General features: G+C 36.5%; 2 protein-coding genes across 2 annotated transcripts in view; one reads left to right on the forward strand and one right to left on the reverse strand.

Moving 5' to 3' along the window:
* Window positions 1–79: 79 nt before the first annotated feature.
* Window positions 80–19,938, reverse strand: part of TFB1M (transcription factor B1, mitochondrial) — a 26,626-nt gene continuing 6,767 nt past the window's right edge. Inside the window, exons 4-7 of the mRNA XM_009573453.1 lie at window positions 19,114–19,265; window positions 13,705–13,824; window positions 3,059–3,186; window positions 80–341 (exon numbers count right to left, since the gene is read on the reverse strand). Of these exons, the coding sequence (XP_009571748.1) occupies window positions 80–341; window positions 3,059–3,186; window positions 13,705–13,824; window positions 19,114–19,265 (662 nt within the window). The remainder of the gene's footprint in view (window positions 342–3,058; window positions 3,187–13,704; window positions 13,825–19,113; window positions 19,266–19,938) is intronic.
* Window positions 9,276–9,932, forward strand: CLDN20 (claudin 20). Its single transcript, XM_009573442.1, has one exon. It carries the CDS (start codon window positions 9,276–9,278, stop codon window positions 9,930–9,932), a length of 657 nt encoding a protein of 218 aa, XP_009571737.1.

The following is a 19,938-nucleotide window of genomic DNA, read 5'->3' on the forward strand; positions in this document are numbered from 1 at the left end:
GGCCCCTTTCACTGAATCAACACCTCTAGATCAAGGAGTTAAAACTAACTAAAAAATCAGTCTGGTGCAATTACGGCTGTTACAGCTGATTTTCCTCTTCAGTCTGTTCAGGCTGACTGGTACTTTTAAGTAAATTCCTCATCTTCTTCTTTTGCCTTAGTTCTTCTCTGTAATTGTACGCAAAAAGGCTTGGGTCTTCATTGCACATTTTCCTGTATGTATTGCACAGGTTTCTAAAGTGTGACATGGAGAGCTGAAAAGGACGCAGAGTTGGATCAACATTTGCTGTCATCATCAGCTGTTCTGTTCTTTTCAAACGTCCACTTTCAGGAAACAAGGTCCTAAAAGGTGTGGGGAGAAGACAAACAACTTCAAACAATTCAGACAGACAATTCAGTTTCCCTTAAGAGTAATAGGATCCTCTTGGGAATTTACTTAATATATGTTAAGTATGTCATTATTTTAGCTCTGGCACTCTTAATATAGCTCATTATCTAAGCAAATGGCAACATAAGGGCCCTTTTTCTGCAAATGCAAGTTATGACAACATAGGAAAGCATATCCATACATTGTACATTAAAAACATGCATGTATGCTCATGTTTGCTAACATTAAAAAGAGCTTTGGGTGTGGATACAGTCACAGAGCCTTCTTAGAATTAGCCTCATATTTAGAGAGCAACAACAGATTAAACTGTGCAAAACAGATCAGATCCAAACAATATGACTTTCTTTCAGGGTAAGTAAGTGTTTCATTCCAATGGGAAAGATATTGTTATCACTTGTCATTAATACCATAATTCTAATGTCAGAAAAAAGCCAAGAAGGAAGAAAGGAGTATTTACTTATCATTCACTTTTTAATATCTAGAACTTGGAGAATTTGCCAGGAGTCCTAGATTTTGTTTTCACCTCTGTCACTGTTCATAGTCATATCAGTTCGTTTACGCTGTGGCCAGATGGGTTAGCACCTCTTTCTCACAAGTTCCCCCATTTTTTAATGAATAGTATTAGTTCAAGTGATTTTTAATGTCTCACAAAAATGCATACTACAAAGTGCAAACTATTGAATGCACTAGCTCTTATTAGCAGTAGTTCTCAGTCTACAGCGGGTCAGGAAAGCAGAAAATTTGCACACAGTTGATGTGCATATGTCAGTTTTCAAACGATCTGCCTCTGTCATGCACACGTAAGACCTAAAAATGCTGTGCAGTAACACCCCCAGCTGTGTTTTGCAGGTTGGCTGGATGAGCTAGTCAAAAGGCTTCATGTAAGTAAGTGATAGTTGGCTTTTGGTGGGCAGACAAAATACAAAGTTAAGAAAGTGTTTAAAGTGCCAAGAGGATGGAACTTCTGGGAACAACCTGGTTTAAAGTACATGCTACTCAAGGCCTGGGTCAAAAAGGTCCCCATTAGTTCAGCATGTAGGTCAGCAAGGTTAAAATGGATCAATCCTTATTTTGATATCCCGCCTTAAGTTATTCTCTCCTTTGTTTTGGTAGTTAAGATGTACCTAGAGCCAAAAATCATTAATCGCCTTTTAGATATAGACTATGAACCATCTTATAAATGTCCACGAACAGCAACTCAAACTACAATATTTTTCATCATGGACTTAGCTTAATCTTATACGCCATCTCTGTCTCAGATCCCTGAATCTACACACAAATGTAAACTGATTCTATTACCTTGGTTTTATACAGTATATGCGATAGACAGCTACATAGATACCTTATAAGGAACGCAATAGCCTTATTATACACCAAAATTTGCTATTTTTTTCAGGTCAGCTAAAGAATGAGAGGATTGTGTTTCTTAGCTGCACACTAGGGCTAAAGTATGATAAGCTGCTAGGGGATACGTGACGTCCAAAAGTTCAGATTCCCCCTCCTTACCTCAAAAGAATGTAGAGCAGTTATTAGCAATTTGAGATTACAGAATAGTTGTGGGAGTTTTTTTTAAACTTTGGCAAAAATATTCTACATAATGTAGATACGCTGATTGCACATATCTTCTGCTTATATTGTCAACTGAAACTGTTCTTTCACAAAAAAAACCACCCACCACCCTGTAGATCAAATACAAGTTGATCTACAGTTCGGATACCTCATTTTCTACACACCTCTAAATGCATACTCAACCTTAACACAGGCAAATGGGTACTCATTTTAGATCCAATGTCTGCATCCCAGACGTCAATGACATTCACTGCCTCAAGCAAAAAAAACAAAACTAGAGGCAAAATTCTATGTTCACTTTTAAAATAGTGACATATAAGGCTTGTAGCTCAGTAGGGTGGCATCCATCCTAATTCTAGACTGCATCAGGGCCAAAACCATGCCCAGCAAAATTCAGCTAGCCCATGGTGCAGCAGCATGCCTCTAGTCCTAACAGCAGCTCTGTCACATGTTCTACAACACCGAACGCTGGGTTTTCCCCACACCAAGTCAGACACGTGGCTATGCTGGAGTTTTAACAGGATCCCTGGCAAACAAACTGCAGGTTTCTTGCATCAGTTAGAGAACCTAATAAATTCCCTCAGTAAGACATGGGGATTTTTAAAGTCAGTAAGAACTCCATAAAAGGGCAAGCACAGAAACAAGAATTTGACCTTTTGACATTATCCCCAAATAAGTAAAATTTCCCACAGCTCACGTTCTCCCTCCTCACGCTGCCATCTTTGGTTCTGAATTTTGGTACTTTCATTTTTAACTCAACCAACAAATGCTGTAGTTTTTGTGGTTGGTGGGTTTTTTGTTTTGTTTCTGAGACAGACAAACTATTAGAAAGATCATCAGTTTATCCTAGTAATTTTAACAGCTTCAACTGCTCTAACAAAAGTGCACAGTATTATTATATAATTACAGCAGAAAGAGAGTCATCTCATAGTTTTGTCTCCAGAAACTGTTCTGAAATGGAAAGATCTGATGAACTATGATGACGTATTTAAAAAAAAGGGAGGAATAAAATCAATGTGTAGCTACAAGTTTTCTCAACTGATTTAGTAGCTGATGCATTTACAAAAACAGTATCTGAGAATTTTTCATTACAGATCCTTACTCGATTCCACGGAAGCAGTATTTTCTTCTAAACTGAAAAACACTTTGAACCACTTTTTCTACTAGCTTGAACGGCTGCTGTATCTTTGGTTGCACCAATGGAGTGAAATGCACCACAGCCACATCCACCTATAAGGAAAAGAAAGATAAATTTGAGTAGATATATTCCTCCGAGACCCATTATTTCTAAGTTAACTGGTTAGACGTCAGGAAACAGGCAGAACATAGAAAGACATTATTGTGACAGGTAACGTAGCTGTGCAGTGACTAATGTCATAGTATTTGAATATAAGGATTTGGCTTAACTTTCAAGGCCCTACAGAATTTTAGTCTGTCTTAGTTATCTACATATTTCCAATTAGTTCACATGCCATTAGCGCTTCGTACTTTTTTCCCCATGGCACTTCCTCCATCTAGAGCAACTTCCATGTAATCTGTAAAGTAATTAGCACTTCTTTCTTCAGATCGTTCCACAAGACAATTCTGACATGATGCACAAATTAGACAATATTCCAGATACAGGCTGAAGGGCAGCCGGAGAAAATTGGTATTATAATTAGAAATCAAACTCATTCCCTATATGTCTTCTGTGCTCTAGGGCTTTTCTAAAACATAAGCCAAGGAATTACTTTTCAACATACTAAGATTTTAAAATTCTAGTCTGTTTAAAGGAATGGTAGGTAGAAATAAGTTTGCATTCAGTTTAAGCGACCATACAACTCCGTATTTACACTGTGTATCACAGTTCATCCAAAATTATATTTGAATGCTTCTACACAGGTCTCTTTCAAGCTTGTTTTCTTCTTTTACAGTTCTAAAATCAGCTTGGTTCACAGAACGGTCACCTTCCCTGTGTCTGAAAACAGAATGAAGTAACAACATTCCTTCAATGTACACATATATACATATTAAACACATAAATATGTCATGCAATTATAGAGATACTGTATTATAGGAAATGCCCTGAATTCAGACTTCTGTATCACAAAATACAGGCTGGGCTAAAAATCCAGTTCTGCACAAATTGAATAAAGCAGTTCATCTTCCAAACTAGATACTAACAACAATAAAAATGAAAACACAATGAAAATTTGTACAATTTGTACCAGTACTACTGAATGACTACAAAATTTGTAAGTGCCAGACTTTTAAAAATATTCAGTCTCTTATTAAAAAAATCTACTAATACGATGGACAATCATCCATCTTTAAAGGTCTGAAAGTCAATATTGGCATTCATAGAACAGATTCTATATGACATTAAATTGAAGATGTGCTAGTTCTGACTGAAATAAAAGATATTCTCAAACCAAAGAACAGCTTCTCTTCCAAGCACACTTCGAAAAAACCCCAAAAAACTTCAAAAAAAAAAAAAGAGAGGGTTTCTTCTACTGCTCTAACCAAAACTGCTCTAAGTTTGTGTGGGGTTTTTTAAAATCAATTAAATCGTAGTAACCTCTGATGTGGACATATTCTTCTGGCACAAAGGTGCCATCCATCTACGTTGTACTTCCAGTGGGAACAGCTCAGCTGTCAAGTACATCTATCCAGTACAACTGCTTCAACAGCAGAGGGACTGTATATGCCTTCAACAGAAATCTGAAATTCAAACAACCTAAGTTTTTCATGTAGGCAGAACTTAAAAAGCTGAACGAAAATACTGGCTAGAGAAAGGAAAGAAAATACTGATTAACAGTGCTGACGAAAAAAAATGCAGCAAGTTTCCAGTATTAGCACTGCTGATCTCAAGTATATGTTACAGATGTTTTTTCTCTACTTTTCCACCTTTCCTGAAAGCTAGGAGTCAAGAGTAAGACAGAAAAAATGCTTGAATTACTAAAATGTAAAGACACAAGAACTTACTTAAAAATGAGGTGACAAAGAAAACCTGACATATGGAATCCGCAGTGAAATGAACATAAATCTATTTTCCAAAGCAGTTTCTGAATTTCTCCTGTGTTGATAGCTTCTACCCTTGCACAGCTTGCTGCTACCTGTCAGGAAGACCACAGGAACGCGGCAAAACCTTGTGTTCACATTGAGTGTCAGAAAGTTTATCTTTTTGAACGGGGCAAATAAATACATACTTCACACGACCAGCCAGCTCCTTGCACAGAAATACTAAGGGCTTATTTACACACATATATGTTCATCTACATTTTTGTCAAGAAATAAAACAAGGTATTTCCCCTGCAAAATTAGGGATAAGAAAACCACCAGAGACCATTTGGGATCTCACAGTCGCCTCAGTTTTGCAGAATTGCTTGTCAGTGAGATATGAGGGCTCTCTGGGTGTAGGACCTGCATCTTTAACAAAAATTTCTGAAGGAAAAGAAAAAAGAACACAATCTAGATGCAGTATACAGTTGAAGAGAAGAACAGCTCAATTTGCAATCTCAAGGCCAGTGGGCAATAATTTCTGTTTCTGAAACAAAACACAGCACTTCTCAGCATTTGTTCCATTATAGACGCTGTTTTCTTTGGACCCCAGGAAAGCTGCCTGGTTACTATAGCAACAGATACAGGAGAAAGCTTTTCACTTGTAATTGGCCACTCCTTTAAAATTATACATGCTATTTTTCCCTAACCTTTTTAATATGCATAAAATAGAGTAGAATTATGAAAGCCAATACAGAATACACAACAGCACTTAAAATACACAAGTTAATTTGCTGATAATTTTATTAGTAACACTTTCCCACCACCACCAAGTATGTTAGAAATATTTACAAAATAATGCTCAATTCTTACAAAATAATGAATATGAAAATTATTCAACTGATATATCCTGAACTGTCAATAGTACAGCAATTATTCACCCCTCGCTGTTTTAGTGTATCAGTACAATGAAGGTTTATGTTCTAGTAGGGTAGGAGGAACACATGACAGAGTACAATTCAATTCAGAGAAGTCTGCTGCCTTGCTGATGAAATCAACACTCTAAATCAGAATAAGCTTAAATGAGACAATTTTTACTAATTGTTAACAATAAAGGTCTCATGATGGGCAATACATGCATCTTGCAACAGGACTGTATTAAAAGCAAACCCACAATACCCTTTTTCAAGCTGTAATTTACTCACAGGGAACTGAAACCTAAGCAGAACATACTACAACTTCATTAAAACGGACTACTTGAGATCCTACTAAGACAGTTCGAAGCCAGCACTTTCACCAACCAAGTGTTCAGTACCAGCATTTTACCTGTCTACTACAGCCAAATGTTAGATCTAACACCAGATAGTGTATCTCATAGTGATCTTGTTCTGATGTGAGGGTTTCATTTTGGTTCACTTCCAGCAGAAAATAACTGTGCCACTGCACTAATAACAATAATCTAATTCCTGTAACTTAATTCCATTCACACTAGGCTCACAAACAGGAGCACAGGAGACCAAAACCTATGGGTATATCGCTGCTGCAATCAGCAAGACTTTTCTCCTAACTTCTTGATTTCACACACCAACTTTTCGAGGCCACTTCAGTGATGTGCTGCAGTTACCATATAAGCCTTATTAGTAGCTTTCTTCCTTCCTTCTTTTATACAGACTCATACAGATGCAAGTTATAGGATGACCTACAGAAGGCTAAGGCTATCAAGAAGAGATAAGCAAAACCTGTAGTTGAATAGAAATGTCCTGCTGTTCCAATTACAAATTAAAATAAATTGCATAGTTCTTTCTTAGGAAATTTAAACACTTAATAAGATTATCTGTGATGAAAAAAACCCAACAACCCACAAACAACAAAACCCTCTAGCTCTGGCTCTCAGTTCAACATAAATGAATCCTACCCTCCCCGCTTTTCTGCCCCCCCTCCCCCCCCCCCCCCCCAATCCGTAAGTCTACAGAGTTTCTGGATTCTCAAGATTTTACTCCTTTTAATCACTATTCGGAATTTTCATCACAGAACCTGGATATCATTATGTATTTAGGACTAAGGGCCTCCATGTGTTTTTCTCCATAATCTCTTTGCTTTCCCTTACTGAGTGTTTGTCAAATGAAACTCATTAAACAAAGTACTCCTTTATTCTCGGGTAGATGGAACTAAGAGAGCGAACAAACAGCAGTAATGCACTTGCTGTAGAGAAGAGAAAAAAAACAACATTCCATGAAATTTTGTTAATACATGCCAATGCAGTTTTATAGGAGAAGGGATAGTTCCATTCAAGAAAAACTGCATTTTTCCAGGACATCTACAGTGAAGAAAACATCTCAGACCTCACATCCAGCAGTAAGTGCTACACAAACTGGAATGAAACATTACTGTATTTTTTATTACACTTGCAGTGCTTATACTTGAATTTATCGTGCCTTTAATTTGGTTCATCCCATTAAATGTAATGTATGACTACCATTTGCAGTGGTTTGCGTTTATGTTTGCATGTTTGTATATGCTGAAATTTTAAAAACGAAGCAATGAAAAAGGCTAACTCAAGATCCTAATTAGCTGTTCCAGAACATGCTTTTGAATGAGTTTTGAGCTATCCAGACATGTCAGTTCCTTCTGTAAAAGGAAGTTAAGCCATCTTTCCTGTGGGCCGGATACAAGCAAGTGATATGTATTTGCCAAAGTAACTCTTCACAGTCTGAACAAACTGAAGGAATTTGGAAATAGGCAGGTCTTTGGAATAAGATTTTAAAAATGAATAGCTGTTAACGTTCTCACCTTAACTATAAGCATTTTTAATATGTATATGCTGGACAGAGTCAGCACATCCTTGAACAACTACCTGAACTAAGGACAATATATAAATTAGAGGATTACTTGTCATGTAATGCCAATAAAGACTGATAGAATACATATTGACCAAAACCTTGTTGTCTCATGTATAATGAATTGAAATAAGAGTACAATGCCGCAGATAAATATTGTGTTCCACTTATTTCAACTTTATCCCCTATTATTATGGCTTTTCGAAAAAGTTCTAATGCTAAAGACCAATTTTAATATTATTGTTCATATTTAGATAGAATGTCTTAGAAAGAAAAATCCAGACTGAGCACCGCCCTTTCTCTATCACTCTGATAAAAGACAAAACCTGCCAATTATACAGCCCCACTCAAAAGGCAGGACACCATTTCTAATCCTCGTCACAGAGGTTTCAAACCATTTTTCTTCATCTGCTATCCCAACAGTCCAGCTGATGTAACAGCAACAGTTCTGTCTTCCCAGGTGCAGTTATACTGCCTAAAATGTTCTCAACTGTGAAATGAAATTTGACTTTTTATGCAAGAATAGCAGGGAGGTTTTTTAATGAATTTTTAAAACTGCCACTTCATGGCAAATTTGTGAACAATTTCAGACAGGTAAGTGACTGATTAAAAAAAATGCACTTATACAACTGAGCTGTTCCGTATCAGTGTTAAAAACAGTATTTTATTTTATAGAAAAAAGCACATCATATTCACTGTTATGACTTGCTCAATACTCCTGCTCTAAGTCAAGGGCCGAGAATCACTGACTTGAAATTAAAATACTGGTTTAGAAAAGTCACATGTGACTTAATTGTGAAAACACTGTAAAAATTAAATTCAATCTTATTCTCCTTCAAAAACATGAAATTTCATAACAGTTATTAAACAAAAGAACAGAAAATATTTAAATAACTGAAATAAAGGGTTACCTTTAACCATACTTTAAAGAAAAGATAATATGATCAATGTTCATTGTTAGAGTCAACAGGAGCTGACTATAGCCATCAACACACTTAAAGAAGGTACTTGAAGAGTACAATATATTTTCTACCACAGCGTTTTTCCACAATGACTTCTGATCTGCAAGTTTCTAATGTTCCATTTACAATGTATATTTGTCTAGTAAGGCGGCAATCTGTATACTATTACCAAAAACAACTCCAGTAAAATAAGTTTTGCTTGATGGCTTGCAATCATGTATGAAAGGGCAGCAGCTCCTTCTTACAAGCAATTCTAAAACACTGTCCATTTGCCATTTACATTCAAGTACCTCGTGTACAGCTGCTCAGCTGCTCTCATCTGCTGCAGGGTCATGGTCAGATACTCATTCAGATAGCTCTAATTTTAAATGCACGCTTTTTTTGTTTGCTGATTTCTTTTTCTTTCCCCCTCACACCTCTCCTCCCTCCCCTTCCTCCCTATTACACAGAGGGCTACAGCCTTGGCTACGAAGCTACCAACCAGTTACACTCATTTACAAGAGAGAAACAGGCAGACAAAAGGTGACAGCAGATAATCATCATGGCATCAGCAAGTCTGCAGTTCTTTGCTTTTATTCTGGCTTTGTTCGGTGTTTTGGGGGATATTGCAGCCACGCTGCTACCAAACTGGAAGGTAAATGCAGATGTTGGTTCAAATATCATAACAGCTATAACACAGATGCAAGGACTTTGGATGGACTGCACATGGTACAGCACTGGGATGTTTAGCTGTACCCTGAAATACTCGGTTCTCTCTCTCCCCGTCTACATCCAGGCTGCACGGACCACCATGGTACTGTCTTGTATCCTATCAGCCTTTGGGATCTGCATCACTACCGTTGGAATGAAATGCACAAAGTTGGGAGGGGACACTGACAGCAAAAGTCATGCTTGTTTTGCTGGAGGAGTCTGCTTCATTCTTGCAGGAATCTTTGGATTAGTACCAACATCCTGGTACACGAGAGAAATTATTTCAAATTTTCTGGACCAGACCATTCCAGAGAGCACTAAACATGAACCAGGAGGAGCGGTTTATACAGGATTCATTTCAGCAGGGTTTCTGCTTATCGCAGGTGTGATATTCTGCACTTCCTGTTTTAAAAAGCAGCAAGGAGCATGGATTTACCCTCCAAAGCACCATTTCCCATCCACAGAGCAGGACAGCAACGCAGGTTACAACCTGAAGGACTATGTGTAAATACAGTTATTTCTATCCATTGGGGCTTTTTTTGTGCTAAGTGTAGTTTGATTATTTCAAAGAAAGTATAACATAGCACTTAACTTTTCTTACATCTGGGTTGCAATTATGTTTAAGCAAGGTATTTCATTTATAGCGGCATCCGCAAAAAGAATGAAGTAGGAAACAATGCTTAAGTCTGCTACAAAAGTACTTTTTTTTGTTGATTTTTTCAGGCATTTATTGAAGAAAAAGGAACTACTTTAAAACGTAACTGACAGTACAATTAATGTACTGACGGCTTGTTACAGCAAAGATGCTTAAAAGCTAACTGCTTTCTATTTAGCAAATCAGGCTATCAATAACATACAATGTTTTATCGTGTATTTGACATTTTAATCTTTTTTTTAATTATGATGCAAGGAAAAAAAACCCCAACCACTCTCTGTCCAAGAAGCCAAATTCAATGGTTTTTAAGTAACAGACACATCTGCCTTTCACGTTCCGTTCTAAATTGCCTTGGTAACTAGATTTTAAAGAACAAAACCAAACAAAAAACAAACACACACACAAAAACCAAACCAAAACAAAAAACCACAACAAAAACCCATAGCCCCAAACCTTAGCTGCATTGTATATTCTGCATATCAGGCTGAAAAATCAGCAGTACCATTCAGATCTTGCCAAAAATGCTCTCCCGCCCCAAACTGCCACCTGCTGTGGGTTTCATTTATTATTGTTAAAGAAATGTCTACTGGGCATTCACCAATTGCTACTAATCTATGACTACACAATGAATGTTAGAGTTGAGGAGCAATACAATAACAGAAATGTAGCCATGACTATGAAAACACCTGCAAACTGTAACACGCAGGACACAAACTAAATATCTATGTTCCAGAAAAATCTGGAAGCGTTTTGGCTTACACTTGCTCAAAGCAGCTTTTAACAGCTCAAATAATACAGCTACCGTTTATGGTCTTCTACATTTCTGGCCTTCTAAAAGAACTTTGTAAGTCTTTTTAATTACTCCAGTAGGGTCTGTTTCAGGCCCACTACCATGTATTCTATTACTGTAAAATGTAATATACAATGGTGATAAAGAGATAGCTGCTTCTTCATTTAAATTTATTTTCTTAACCCCCTTATTTTGCTTAATAAACTTAGATCCTTTAACCTTTTCTTTCAACACACAGATTTGGTTTTGTATTGGTCATTGGCAGAGTATGTTCTATCGAAATGCTTCCCTAAACGAGAATCAAATTGATGTTAATTTGCTAGCATAGGTAAGGGAATGAAAAGGGGATATGATACAGGCCTTTAAATTTAGGAATATGATAATGCTGGACAAGTCTTTCAACAAAACCAACTGCTATTTATATACAACTTTCATTTCCCTATTATTACCCCGAAATTCACTAAAACAGTATGGAGGGGCCTTAACTTGTGTATGTAGTTTGTAGGAAAAAGTAAGATCTTCTGCTATAGCATTTGAGAAAATGAAATGTTTTATAAATCTAATATGTAAAGAGTCTTTATTCTAATATACATAGAACGAAATTATGTCTTGTTTGTATTACTGCTGTTAGGTAGCCATTTTGAGTTTCCTATGTACTCATCAAGGAGCTTGTTTTGTACTGTTCCTAATGCTAATATCAGCAGTTATTCAGTACTGCAGAGACTTAACTATGACCAGAAAGCCAAATTTTTTTTTGCTTAGACATAATGCTGTGCAGCACCATTCCATTCCGTAAACCAAGAGTCTTTCACGTCTCAACATTCATAGGTATTGTTGAAATAATTTAATTCATTCATTGAGCAAATGAGGTAAACAACTCATTCCCAAAACCATGCATTTCCACCTTTAGAGTGAAGGGTTTAACACGACACTAAGCTGTGATCATTGCTAGGTATGTGAATTAAAACTAACATTTGTAAAATAAGAACCAAAGGAGGGCATAAGAAAAAGGTAGTAATTGCATACTATGAGCAAAATGAAGTATTCATCAGTTACATAAGCAGCACATTTTTCTTCCTACAGCTTTATACAGAAGTACCTGAACTTCTTTGTATACCTATGAAACAAAAATCAAGCACTGAGCCACTTCATTCCCAATATGCTGCAAGAGCTTTCCAAGAAAACAAAGATTCTATCAGAAACAGTAATATCTAAAACCACAAGTTGGTCTACAGCTAAAAGAGCAGGGACAAAACAGAAGATCAATCTACAACAGGAGTTTGAAGGAAACAAAATATAGTGAAAACAGGTGCCAAGTCTGTCTGAAAAATTTGTACTTTCTGCTTTTGCAATATAAGCAATACTTGTTTTAACTCAAAAATATATTAAATAAAATTTGCTTATACTAAGACATTTGTCACAGCTTTACGCGTTACCTCTCCCTCAGTCAACTATGGCCTTTTCAGTACAGGAAAATGGGAATATCAATTATAGCTTCCCAATTCTGAGACAGTCTGCACAAGACTTTTAACTACACTAGCCCTCCTATGCCCACAAATTGTATCCACGATTGAGAAACCACCACAGAATTTTGACCTTACTGAACACTATTTCACATATTTAACAGTGAGATGACATCCTGAAATTATTTTTCATTCAGCTAGGAGACGGGGCGGGGGGAGGGGGAACCAACCCAAAAACGCAAACCAAAAAATAAGATGTCTTAAGCATGGTCATTTTTCTTCACAACAGACTGCTGTCATGACTAATAATTTAACATGTTTGAACAGTTACTTGCTCAAAAAATACTAACAGAATTTAAATCATCATCAGAATATGCCCAGATAGAGGCCTTAAAATTCATTGTGATAAAAGAGAGAGATGACCTTCCAAAGGTTCTCAAGAGATAAGCCTGAAGAGTAAAAAGACCAAGAGGGAGACTGTGATAAGGGGGAAGGAAAATGTATTGCTGAGCTGAACCAATCAGTTTAAGAGGAACTTTCAGAAGCTGCAAGTCCATTTCTGAAACAGAACGGTAGATTTCCATGTGCATTCAGGGCAAACAGACCCCACTTAGTGTCAGGCACACATTTTTACAACAACAAAAAAAAAAAAAAGAAAAAAAAAAGATACATTCTGGTCCAAAATACAGTTTAATTTCTTAATTCTTGATTCCTGTAATCATAATGGCCATTAATGAAAATCAGTGGCAGTAGGTAAGAGGACAGGAAAGAGACTGTTCTCCTCTACCCACTTAAGAGCAGATAGGAGGGAGAAAAGACTGTTACTTTTTTAAACAGGCAGTGGGATGTAGGTGACAAAGTGCTATAGCGAATAGGAGGGAGTTAAATATGCTAAAGATGAGTAAGTGAAACATAAAGATTATAGACATGATAAAATTAGAGATCTTTGACAAAGATGACAAATGAAAAGCTTTTCTTTATCAGGGTCTTTTTCGAAAGACCCATCAAATTTTCTAGGCACAATTCCCAAACTGTTTATAAATGCGAACTGTAAAACAGCAGGCTTTCCCAAGATGCTACAATCCTAGCAGACAATCCTGTCATTAAATCCTAGTCTCCCTCTCCAGAAACACCCAAAGAAGTACGCTGATCTTGCAGACAGGCTTGAAGGTCAAAGCCAAGTTCTGAGGAACCAAAAAGAAAAGCATCTTCTTGAAGCAAGTGTGCTTCATTTACAGGAATATCACATCACTCCACTTCATAGTATGGAGATGTTGAACTTGAGCACCCAACTGTCTTCCTTACTCAAAATCAGGTATGTTGCTTGACTGACAAATTAAGAAAAAAAACAAAGAAATACATCAAAACTTACCTCTGGCTTTGGAACAAAGGCTTGACCTGGAATTATGAAACAGTTTTCAACAGTGCAGAGATGCTGAGACATGATGGACAGTCTGCTACGTTGCTTACCTCCTGGATTAGCTGTAAGCCTCTATTGAAGAATCAAAACATGTAAATTAGTGAAACTGAACTGACCAAGTGGTCAGTTACATTAAAGCTTGATTTTCAGTGTAATCAAAGGCAAAGACAAATTTAAAAAAACAATTAATTGTTAAGAACTCATATCAAAGTTTATGCCCAGCTCATTCAGAATTTTTTCTCCAATGTAGCAGCATGTCACTAAGATACCATGCTAATTTACAACCTCAGTCCTGAAATCAAATGCACATGAAAAGGAGCTTCTTGAACTTCTGCAGAACTTAATGAATGTCAAAAGAATTTTGTATGGGCAAAAGAGAAAACTAAAACTATTCTGACTGCAGGATTCAAAACAAACATAACACCAGCTGACAGCATTCTCACATCCTTTCCTTCCACTGTTTCTGTATCAAATATTACTATTTTTTCTTCTTCAAGATGAAACAAAGCTCCATAAACTCATGATCAGATAGAACCCAAAATTTCTTCATTATTAACTGGTCTACACTTACAATATATGCAAGGAAGCTGGATCTACTTTACACAAATTTAGAATACCTAACAGTAAGAGCATTTAATACTTAAAGCTCAATTCAGTAATTCTCTGATTTTTCCAAGAAATTTCTTACAAAGATTATCAAAAAAGTAGTCTGGACAGAGGTTTTCTACACTTTCATGATCCGGCAAGAAACATATTCTGTGTGTTTTGCTAGCACAAACAAGATTTAAACGTAAAAAAGCACCCAGTAAAACAAGTCTCAAATGGTAAAAGACATTACACTAACTATGCAGAAACAGAATTTTGGAGATTCCTGTTCTTATTATCCTGCCTTAATAAAAAATAAAAGATGAAAAACAATTTGCATATCTGGTAACATCTGTATATCATGTAGCTTCAGATGAAAAGCCTACTCATGAAATGCTGCCATGCTTATTAAAACTATCCCTAAAAAATAAAAGTAAACCTATTGCTGAAGTTTTAATTTTTTTTTTAAACAACTCTCCTGAAAGTTTAAGTATCAGCATAGAGCAAATAAAGTACTTTTCAACAACTTTTCAGAAAGAAAGCTCAGTGATTCTTTCTGCCTACATCAGCATTTAAAACTACCTTCATTATTGTTTCAGAGGAAACCTATTAAAAAAACCTATCCGCCATCGTTACTATTCTCTGAAAGAAAACAGGCTGCAAAGTCTAACAATGCAATCAGATATGCACTTCCTTAACCTCTGCAGTGGAAATGAAACAGACCTAATGACAACGCTTGTAGACCTTCCAAGGCCAATTCAAACAAGCCAGTCTTTACTTCCTACAAAAACAATCTAACAAGACTCATGCAGTTAGTTCCTGCTTCTCAGCTACAGAAGGGATAACAACATCCACCTCTGGGCGGTAACATCTTAAACCACTTCAACCACATCAGCAGAAACATACCTGTGTATGGCACTGCGCAAGGAACACAAAAATGCTGAGAATATACTCACAGAATAGAATCATAGAATAGTTTGGGTTGGAAGGGACCTTTAAAGGTCATCTAGTCCAACGCCCCTGCCGTGGGCAGGGACATCTTCAACTAGATCAGGTTGCTCAGAGCCCCGTCCCACCTGACCTTGAATGTTTCCGGGGATGGGGCATCTACCACCTCTCTGGGCAACCTGTTCCAGTGTTTCACTGTTCCAGTGTGTGTAAAAAGTTTCTTCCTTATATCTAGTCTAAATCTACCCTCTTTTAGTTTAAAACCATTACCTCTTGTCCTATTGCAACAGGCCCTGCTAAAAAGTCTGTCCCCAGCTAAAAAGTTTGTCCCCATACTTCTGTAACCTGACCTATTTTTGTAGGTTTTTCGGCTCAGTTCTCAAAATTTTCTTTGTTCCTACTTTTAAAATATGGGTAGCATCTGAAAGTGCAGTAAGTAAACCATGCTGGATTTCAGCTAACCAGGTAACATTTTTGCATCTGCTATTAACATTTTAGCAAGGCATGAAGCAAAACAAAGATTCTGAAGCCTAACCTAGAATACAATCAAGGTGGCACTTGACATCTCTTCTAACGCTGCTCACTGTCAACCACTCTCAATGACTATCTCAGGAACAACTATTTTTGTTCTTCAGTAAGCTATATCATACAATTGTGCTTTTCATAAATACATATTAAAACCCCATTAACAATGAATCTGCAAAATCTGTCACAGGAATTAACCTACATGAAGAATTAGACTGGCAAAGCTGACCGTATAAAGAAATATTAAACACATTTTAGTACACAAGCCACTGTCTGCAAAACAACTTTTTTTTAGAACATAAGTATTTATATTTAACCTATATCAGTTATGAAAACATAACAGTAATTTTTCTTGTTTGCTGCTCAAAATTCTGAATTATTTTCCACTTTATTAGCACCTTTTGCCTAGTGTTCTAAATTGACAGCAGTGTTAGATACAAAATGATTAAGTATTCTGCTCTTCTAACATGCCTGTCTTCTAGATATCTAACAGTTTAGCACCCCATCTCCCACCCTGCAGATCATGTTGGCAGAGCAGTTCAGGCGAACTACTCTCTCTGCCCAGTTTTACTCAAAATTAGAGACTGACAAAGATCTTCTATTTAAACTGAAATATGACTCATTTTAATGGAAGGGGGCCAGGAAGTACCCAGCCCAGGTGGCAGATTTGAGGAGAAGCACTGAGGAACCTGGGGCAAGGCAAAAATTTGTATCCACAAAGTAAGAAATAATTTTACGAATTTAAACTACAGAGAGACAAAGTGATGTGCTCGACACTTAGAAGTGTCATTTTTACTGGTGTGGATATCTGGCCTGATCCTCCTTAACAGGCCTCAGAATTCAGTACATAATGTAACTGCTGGTTCTCATCAACAATTTTAATCAATTTAATCAAATCATATCAGAACAGAGTGGTCTGTAATACATAGACATAACTCATGCCAATGCAGCTGTGTGTTGTACAAGGAAACAGAAAAGAAGGAAACTACCACCAGCAAGAATGGCAAGGTATTTTCTACCTGTTATACTAGAAAAAATGAGCTTGACCACAAATAACACAGCATGTTGCTTTGTTTTCTTCCTGTTAACATCAAGTTATCCTAATTGATTATAAAGCACATGGCTCCATTCCATGACAGCATCTTACCCTTCTGCTGAGCTTATGGCATATACACTGAGACTTTCTTTGATATTTAGGCTCTTAGCTTAGAAACATCCAGTGAGGACATCAAACTTTTGAGTATAAAACATTTTCCTTTCAAGAATATAAATCCACAGATAAATAAATTGCTACTGATATTTTATGTATTATCTGCATTAGACTGTTCTCTATTTGCTGGTACTGAATATGCCTGTATATGCCAAATTATAATGGTTAACGTAAACAACTTCAGAGGGTCAGAAAAAAGACACAGATTTTGATTATCATCCGTTCTCCTAAACATAAAACAAAATAGTCTCTCTCAAATGAGTTTTTCATGATGTCAAATCAATTATGGAAGCACAAATCAGAAACTATGAAAACTTTTGTTGAGTGGAAGATCTGTCTTTAAATAGATGGAAGAACAAGAATCAAGAGATCCCAGAACGTAGACTCAACAACAATTAACACTGATTCATTGCATGACCTTGAACAACATACTCAATTTCCTAGTGTTTCTAACTTCTCAGCATTCTAAGTACAAGGAACTTAAAGAGTGCATGGTATTTTGCATCTCATTGCGCTATGCTGGGTACAGAAGCACTATAATCTGTATGTCACCAATGGCATATGCAGCTGGTTACAGCTATATAAAGTACAGAGTGCATTTATGCTCTCACTCAGTGCTAGGCCAATTTTTTCACTGCTGTCACAAAACTTCGCATCTTACCCATCATCACTTTGCATTTTACATCATAGTTCATTAGCCAGATTTTGCAACAAGGTCTAATCTCAAATTACATGAAGTCCTTCTGGAAAACAGATCTGGATTTTTTCATGCCTGAAACCACATAAGCTCAGAACTGAATTAAGAAATCTAGTTTATTTCATACTAAATGTTTGTCCATGGTGTTCTCTAGAGCCATCTGCTGGAAATACTTCAGTACTTGTCTTGAATCTTGATTTCAGGGCTAGAGTAATGACAGCACAATATGGTTTTCTATGACCCCAAAAAATGACAGCAGACATGCCACTTGCATATATAATTATTACTAATCTACGTACCAAAAAAACCACAGCAAAATTTTCCTATTAGAATTTTTACTTTGAAAGATTAGAATTAAAACAACACACACCTTTAGGTTGCACACAGAAAACCAGGTATTTACAAACACTGGAGTAATTAGATGGAAATTCAGTTTTCAGACTGATGTGCAATTCCTTTCTTTCTTTTTTTTTTTTTTTTTTTGAAAAGCAAGTGAGATGCTGGTAAGAAGCCGTACCGCTTTCATAAATACAACGCAAAAAGTCTTCCAGCCTCTATGTTATGATATGTTTCATGTAATGGCAACAGAAATAAACTGTTGAGTCTGAAAGCATTGTGGAGTAAGTCAACCTAGTATCAACTGATCTAGAATTAACACTACTACATAGCAGGTCAGTTTGACCTTCTTCGAGACTCTAACTATTGAGATAAAGTAAAATCTCAGTTTGCTCTTGGACTTGCTGTGGCAGAACTCAAATGATGCCTTTTTACACACACAAGACTGGCAGCAATCCATTAATAATTCTGGTATCAAGTCTCGTTCAAAAAAGCCGGAGTCAGTTTCCATGGTCTTAACAGAACACTCCCTGTGTTTTAAGTGTTTAATCACAACTGGAAATAATGCTAACCTTCCATTTTTCCTTATTTCAAGGAAGGTGTCTTTTTTAAAAATGATTTTTAATTAAGAGGGCAAAGGAAATAACTATGAGTGTATTTCTTGGGATGATTGAAAGGTAAGGAAAAACAGACTGATGAAATGGTGCATGAATGACTGTGAGAGAAGAAAGATATTTGAAAACAGAAGAGTGCTGTAGAATCTATTGTCGAAGAAATCAGTCTTCAGGAAAGAAGAGATTAAGTACCTCAAGGAAATATATCCCTCCATAAGAAATTTAAAAAAAAAAAAAAAAATTATGTGCTGTGAAAGGATCAGAGCAGATGATTAACTCAACATTAAAATTCTACAGCCACACAAACTAAAAATTGAACCAACTCTCTCCTCTCTTTTTAAAGCCAGCTAAGATTGGTTTTGTACTTTTAAACAAAAGGTTGCGTGTAAACAAATTTTTTTTAAATTTAGCATCTGTAAAATTTTGGGAAAACAGTAACATCTTACCTCTGCAACTTCCTTCTGAAAAGTCAATGTCATCTGTGTCCTGCCATAAATAAAAGGTCCGTCCTTTTTGGAAACGTTTTCAAGCCATTTGATGATTAGAGGAGTTGAAACACTGAACGGCAGATTCCCAATGATATGTACATCTGGTGGCTCTGTTAACATTTGATGGAAGAAAAACAACTGTCAAAAAGTTTTGGATAAGATTTTTCCATGAAAGAACAATAAGTAAGAAAGATAATGTGCATATCAACCTAGACTTAAAATATGAAAACAATTTTTATCATGCCACGCCAAAATTACGCCTTTCCATTTATACTTGTCTTACACTGACAAAACTGTGTTACTATTCTCAGTAATTAGTTGGAAAAAAGTGGTCAGGTTTGGTTCTCATTTACATTTGAATAAATCAGTAGCTTTCAGCTGATTTTCAGCTGATCAGTAGATTTCAGCTGAGCTACTCCAGAATAGCAAAACTGTAACAACAGAAAAACTACAACAGTGTTTCCATTATTTTGAACTATGACTATTAGGTACAGAGTAAATAGCCACATTCAACCTTCTGTCCAATACGTTCCTCCCAGGGCATTTTACTGAGTCTTCATAATCCCCAAAACAATCACCTAGCTCAAACTGGATAAAGCTCTCCTTCTGTATAGAGTCCTCTGAAATCAAAAGGTATTACAGCAAGTACAAGACATAGCCATAAGAAGTGATATGTATTGTTCAATTATGTATGGTACCAGTATGTATGTGTTGTACAACACAAAGCAGGCATTTCATTAGCGGGGATGCTTATGTCTAAGCAGGAAAGCAATAGAAACAGAC

Source organism: Fulmarus glacialis, unplaced genomic scaffold (genome assembly GCF_000690835.1).
Source record: "Fulmarus glacialis isolate BGI_N327 unplaced genomic scaffold, ASM69083v1 scaffold6880, whole genome shotgun sequence".
NCBI lineage: Eukaryota > Metazoa > Chordata > Aves > Procellariiformes > Procellariidae > Fulmarus > Fulmarus glacialis.

Bases quoted from the DNA above. Each gene is read 5' to 3' on its own strand.
- CLDN20 (XM_009573442.1), top strand. From the start codon at position 9,276: ATGGCATCAGCAAGTCTGCAGTTCTTTGCTTTTATTCTGGCTTTGTTC.